This window comes from Mercenaria mercenaria, chromosome 6 (genome assembly GCF_021730395.1).
Source record: "Mercenaria mercenaria strain notata chromosome 6, MADL_Memer_1, whole genome shotgun sequence".
In the NCBI taxonomy this organism is placed as follows: Eukaryota; Metazoa; Mollusca; class Bivalvia; order Venerida; family Veneridae; genus Mercenaria; species Mercenaria mercenaria.
The window spans coordinates 85,203,012-85,209,858 of record NC_069366.1 but is presented as its reverse complement, the minus strand read 5'-3'; the positions used below and the strand labels follow the sequence as shown (position 1 = coordinate 85,209,858).

The 6,847-nt window shown below is 34.2% G+C and overlaps 1 protein-coding gene across 2 annotated transcripts in view; it reads right to left on the bottom strand.

Annotated features, from left to right (window-relative positions):
- Positions 1–206: 206 nt before the first annotated feature.
- LOC123548337 (cysteine-rich motor neuron 1 protein-like) overlaps positions 207–6,847 on the bottom strand; it is a 28,365-nt gene continuing 21,724 nt past the window's right edge. For both annotated transcript variants that reach the window (XM_053546521.1, XM_053546520.1), the window contains exons 10-13: positions 3,910–4,027; positions 3,561–3,661; positions 2,121–2,247; positions 207–412 (exon numbers count right to left, since the gene is read on the bottom strand). In XM_053546521.1, coding sequence (XP_053402496.1) covers positions 286–412; positions 2,121–2,247; positions 3,561–3,661; positions 3,910–4,027 — 473 coding nt within the window. In that variant the 3' untranslated portion in view covers positions 207–285. The remainder of the gene's footprint in view (positions 413–2,120; positions 2,248–3,560; positions 3,662–3,909; positions 4,028–6,847) is intronic.

The following is a 6,847-nucleotide window of genomic DNA, read 5'->3' as shown; positions in this document are numbered from 1 at the left end:
GTAGCTGTACATTTAACTTCTAACGATGGATTCTATGACGGGAACTTAAATTGTACTGGATTTTACATTTTAAAATCCATATAAATTAGATCTACCATAATTTTACTAATATAACAATGGCGTATTTGCAAAACACACATGCATATAGCAAACAGTAGCATGCAGCGACTAGTGTATTTATTACCATGTAAGAAACAAACTAGACCGAAAAAATGAGTAACTTTATTCAGGTGAAAATTGTTACCAAAAATACAAATATAAAGATGTTAGATTTCATCAGCGTTTCTATTCCTGAACAAAACCAGGTGGATATTGAAGTTGCACGTTACTAGGACAAACCGGTACTTGACAACATTTATCTGCCGGCGGAGGGTCCAAATGGCAGCTTGGGGGTAAATTCCATTGGAGGCAACTGAAAAAAGAACACAATTTACAACCACGAAATACAACTTCTCCGACATAGTCATTTTAGGAAAAAGGCTGTGACTAAATACAGAGTTGGTGCGCCCGTGATATATTACAGATTCCGGTATATACCGGATTAACTAAATTTGAACAAAAATACCTTAAATGTATATATTTTGTAACCATGGTGATTCTAACCCTAACCTTTAGTCAATATATTATGCACATTATACACTAAATGCATGCGGACATGCAAAAAAATGAGTATTTTTGCCGTGCGTTCCATTTGATAATAATTCCGCGCATGCGCCGAACGGCTGCACCAACTCTGCAATGAGAAACATTCTAGGAAAAATACATGGATATTCTTAGGTTATTGTCAGCTTAGGCTGTCAGCTATCGGCTCTGTAGAATATCCCTTAGTTTTTAGGCTGGCGAGCGTATAATGATTATTGTACATTTATTTATTTCCTATAATAGAAACATCAAAAATTCATTAGCATGAAACATGATATAAACTTTTTTTGTGTTTGTATGTAACAGATGCAGACATTATCCAAGCTAAATACATCGATCTGAGAAACATCATATTAAGTAGATGGAGCATGAGTTTACTATCAAGAAATATCTAGTCAAGCTTTTGTTGTACCTCAAAACATAACTTTCATGAAAGTATAAGCGTATAGTGTCTCAGCAAAGAAATGCCTTTCAAATAAAATAGTTAAAGTAAAAATGTTGGCAAAAATACTAATTTTGACTGAAAAAGGTTAACTGAAAACGCGTCAAAAAGTTGAAAGAATTCCATTTCATGAAAAAGTCCAAAACATGATTTCCCGTTTTTTACCCAAACTCAATTTACTGATCAACATATAAATATTTATGGAAATCGCAAGTTATTTCTCTCGAAGATCAAAACAAGTTTTACGTACTTAATATGACCTTATTCATGAATCAATGCACTTAGTTTATATTAGGACTGCATCAGTCGCAAGCAAAATGAGTTATATTATGTTTTTTGCTGTTTGCTAATTTTATGTTTCTCCGTTAGAATTTAAGGATTAATAAATCATTCTAAATATCGGTCATTTCATTGGTTTATCATTTTCTCATCTGAAGGAATCCACAGAGCACAATCACAGATCTTTTGAAATAATGATATACACCCTTCAGTGTGTTCATCATTTTTCTGCCAAAGGGTACGCAAAATTATGAGACGAATCGCTATAAAGTGTTAACATGGACATTGTAAAATGTGCAAAAGCGTTATCAAAATTCAACAATAAAAGCAACGGAGGCTTAATCTGTCAACGTAGGCTTTTTTCTTCAAATTCTTTACTCCTCACTCCTTTTCAATCCACTGTGTCTAGTTTTTGTTCTTTCTGATAACTCCCACTTTATTGTGTTACTTTTATTGGTATGTATATAAGTAAGTTTTATACTACTCCTTCTGTATAAGTATTTGTTAAGGATGTTGTGCATTTGTTAACACGGCATCTTATCTCGAGCGTACGATATCTTATTCCGAGCGCTCAACATCTTATCCCGAGTGCAACAATCTTATTTCAGACGTTTTCATTCTAATTGTAAACCGTATAAACTACTTGAAAAAATCTCGGCATTTGCATCAACTTCAAACTAATATCGCAGATTGAACAGTCGTCATCTGCAACTGTTGTAACTCACTGTAAAGCAATGTCTCTGAAAGTGTAACCTACAGTGACTGACAATCCCAGCGACCTGTCTTCCCATCTTGGCAAGTACATTTGTATTTACATCCATCTTTCCATTGTTCTCCCTCATGGTAATATTTGCCACCAGAGTAACATGTATTTGCTATTAGGCCTGAATGCGGTAAACAATTTTTTTATGGTAACGCCATGTGTTCTTTGAAGCTAAATAATACAATTAAGTAGTAACATGACACTGGAAATACAAGTTGCCACTGTAGTGGTACGTGTTTGCTGTATCTATATTAACAGAATATTTGCCTTCGTATAAGCACGATTACAGCAATACAGATATAAATTCTTAAGTGTGTGTGATCAGAATAAAATGTTTTGCAATAGCTATACATCTTCCTAACTATTTGCCACGTCTAAATGTATCTAATATATGAAAATTTAGATACAATTTGCCATTATACGAGGGTCGTTCAATAAATATGTAGACTGATGCCATAACATTGTTACAATGCAGTATGTTTGTGCTATGATCATTTGTTTAGTAAGGGGTATCCTGTGCGGCTCACGTCAGTGACGTCTTCATAACGTCAATTTTGCTCACAAAACGCTTCGTAATTAATTCAATAATGTTTCAAATGTATTGAAAATATGCTGAACAACTTCTGTGATTAAACTCACTGTATCATGGGAAAAATAAGAATACTTATTTTCAACAAGATACCACTCTTGGTTAAAATAAAACATACATTTTACTGAAGCATGTAGATATTGTAATTCTTTTCACTAGAAGTGATAAAAACAGTTCATTTATGGGTGTATTATGCCTTATCAAGTTATTAGAATGAATGCTAATGGATTAGTAAGCTACAAATGTATCTATTAATATAGTTGAACTAAAACTCGTGTTTTCTACAGTAATTCTTAAGTTTCTGTCGGTGTTTTCCCAATTTCTTGCACTACTTAATGTTTTCCTCAGATGCGAGGTTATTTTTGCGTTAGTCTACGTATGACTGCGCTAGACCAAAAGTTGTTTATTCTAATCTCGAATGACCGATTGACTTTAATCTGTACAGAGACATCATTTAAATATCATAAATACATATTCCAGATGTTGATTTGATTTTCTGTTGCAAAAGTTACGTTAGACTTATTGATGCTTTACATTTGAGACGTCAAAACGGCAGCATTGCTAAGATTATTAAATGAGCCGCGCCATGAGAAAACCAACATAGTGGGTTTGCGACCAGCATGGATCCGCGCAGTCTGGTCAGGATCCGTGCTGTTCGCTTTCAAAACCTATTGCAATTATAGAAACTGTTAGCGAACAGCATGGATCCTGACCAGACTGCGCGGATGCATAGGCTGGTCTGGATTAATGCTAGTCGCAAATGCGCTATGTTGGTTTTCTCAAGATGCGGCTCAAATAATGTTTTAATTTAGATAACAAGTATATAGTAATATAGTAAGCAGCACCAGGTTGCAGAGTTGTTCCTCCACAGTTAGGATGAGAGCAGCACTCTCCTGGCTTCTTCTCTAACGTGCAGCCGGATGGCAGATTGTTCCATACTGGGCATCTGTAATGATATTGCATTCCTGTTTACTTTCTTTTTAACAATTATTATCACATAATGTGTTATAATATTAAAAAACAGGTGAATTTAAATAAATTAAAGATTAAAATGTAGACAAAATAACAACGATTCAATTAAATTATTCTATCAACCGCTTTAATCACCAAAACCCGAAACTGGGCCAATACAACCAGTGTATCAACCACTTTAACCACCAAAATCCCAACATTGAGCCATCAAAAATAGCTTACAAATCTTGACATCTGTAGAATCCAATTTTTGCATCCTCACAAGTACAGTTGTACCGACAACCGTCTTGCCAAACATCGCCTTGGTTGTATGTTTTGCTCTTGTAGATACAAAAACTAGCTGTAAATGAAAATATTAAAATGAAAATGTTCGTAAAAGTTGTAAAGATATTGAATACCATCATTTGAAAGGAGCAAAACGTTTACAACTTTGAAGGATTTAACATTTATTTCATGTTACTTTTACAGGTTTAACAAGTTTACAATTAAAACCAACATCATGACGTTAGACAATAATATTAGACGCTACATTTTTGCTTTGGTTTTACAGAAGTGGCTGATGTAGTAACATGTTTCTGCCGAGGTAGTGTTATTTGCTAGAAAGTCTAAATAGCATTCGCTATCTTTTGAACTGAACATAAAAATACTGATATTTCTGTATAATGAAAAAGGAACTGTCTTCGTGGGCTATACTTTCACAACATTTTTAAAAAAAATAATTTAAGTACATACACAAACAAGAGGGCCAAGATGGCCCTAGGTCGCTCACCTAAGAAGCACTCTATAACAGTGTAAAACATGTTTGACCTAGTGATTTCATGGAAACAAATATTCTGACCAATTTTCATTAAGATTGGACCAAAAAATTGGTCTCTTGCGATAAAACAAGCATTTTCTTAGATATGACCTTGTTTTTGACCCTAGATGACCCATGTTCAAACTCGACCTAGATTTTATCAAGGCAATCATTCTGACCAAAATTCATGAAGATCAGTTGAAAAATACAGCCTCTATCACATACACAAGTTTTTTCTTTGATTTGACCAAGTGACCTAGTTTTTGACCTCAGATGACCCATATTCAAATTCGACCTAGATTTCATTAAGGCAATCATCCTGACCAAATTTCATAAAAATCAATTGAAAAGAAAACAGTCTCTATCGCATACACAAGATTTTTCTTTAATTTGACCTAGTGACCTAGTTTTTGACCTCAGATAATCCACATTCAAAATCGACCTAGATTTTATCAAGGCAATCACTCTAACCAAATTTCATAAAGATGAATTGAAAAATACATCCTCTATTGCATACACAATGTTTTTCTTCGATTTGACCTAGTGACCTAGTTTTTGACCCCAGATAACCCATTTTTGAACTCCGCCTAGATTTTATTAATCATTCTGGCTAAATTCCATGAAGATCAGTTGAAAAATACAGCCTCTATTGCATACACAAGGTTTTTCTTTGATTTGACCTAGTGACCTAGTTTTTAACCCCAGATAACCCATTTTCGAACTTGGTCTAAATTTCGTGAAGGTAATCATTCTGACCAAAATTCATGAAGATCAATTGAAAAATACATTCTCTATCACATACACAAGATTTTTCTTTGATTTGACCTAGTGACCTAGTTTTTGACCCGAGATGACCCATTTTCAAACTCGACTTAGATATTATCAAGACAATCATTCTGACCAATATTCATGAAGATGAATTGAAAAATACAGCCTCTATCGCATACACAAGGTTTTTCTTTGATTTGACCTAGTGACCTAGTTTTTGACCCGAGATGACCCATTTTCGAACTCGGCCTAGATTTCATCAGGATTATCAATCTATCTCATATTCATGAAGAAGAACTGAAAAATACAGCCTCTATCGCATACACGAAGTTTTTCTTTGATTTGACCTAGTGACCTAGTTTTTGACCCGAGATAACCCATTTTCGAACTCGGCCTAGATTTCATCAAGGTTATCATTCTGACCAATACTCATGAAGATTAATTGAAAAATACTGTCTCTATCGCATACACAAGGTTTTTCTTTGATTCGACCTAGTGACATAATTTTTGATCCGAGATGACCCATTTTCAAACTCGGCCTAGATTTTATCAAGGCAATTATTCTGACCAATATTCATAAAGATCAATTGAAAAATACAGCCTCTATCGCATACACAAGGTTTTTCTTTGATTTGACCTAGTGACCTAGTTTTTGACCCGAGATGACCCATTTTCAAACTCGACCTAGATTTTATCAAGGTTATCATTCTGACCAATATTCATGAAGATCAATTGAAAACTACAGCCTCTATCGCATACACAAGGTTCTTCTTTGATTTGACCTAGTGACCTAGTTTTTGATCCCAGATGAACCATTTTCGAACTTGGCCTAGATTTCATCAAGGTTATCATTCTGACCAAAATTCATGAAGATCAGTTAAAAAATACTGCCTCTATTGCATACACAAGCTAAATGTTGACAGACAGACGACGGACGACAGACGACAGACAGACGACGGACGCCGGACATCGAGCGATCAGAAAAACTCACGTGAGCTAAAAATGTTTTATTTAAAGGCTCATGATGCCTTTGTTTAAAATGTGGCTATATTTTCGGTAATGAAAATAAAATGGATTGATTTCTGATTAAATCCTGTTTCTGATAGTTATTTTCTCTAATATTTGTCAAAGGTGTGTGAATATTGACGAACACAGAAGTAAATTTTATGGAAACTATTGTTTTGATTACCTCCCTTTATGGCTGTTACTGTAAAAGTTCATGTGCAGAATTACAAGTAGCGCTTCTCTTACAATGTAATCAAGCATAGTATCTATTTTGGAAACTGTTGTATCTGGATTTAAGCCTTATTGAACTTTAATGTAAGGATATTTTTTGTGTGTAAAACTGATTAACAAATACAAAGATACAAACATGTGTTTTTAACTACATGTACAAATATATGTCAGGCTACTTTTTTCAACTTGAAGCAAGAATTTTGTAATAAACAAATACTGAAATAACGGGCATCTGAGGTTTTCCTCAATACATGTCACATATGACCTAGAACTGTTTAGATGTGACCAAGCAGAATACTAGGCTAACAGTAGTAAAGTATCTATAAATTGACCAGGTGACATGTTTTACAACCTCTATGA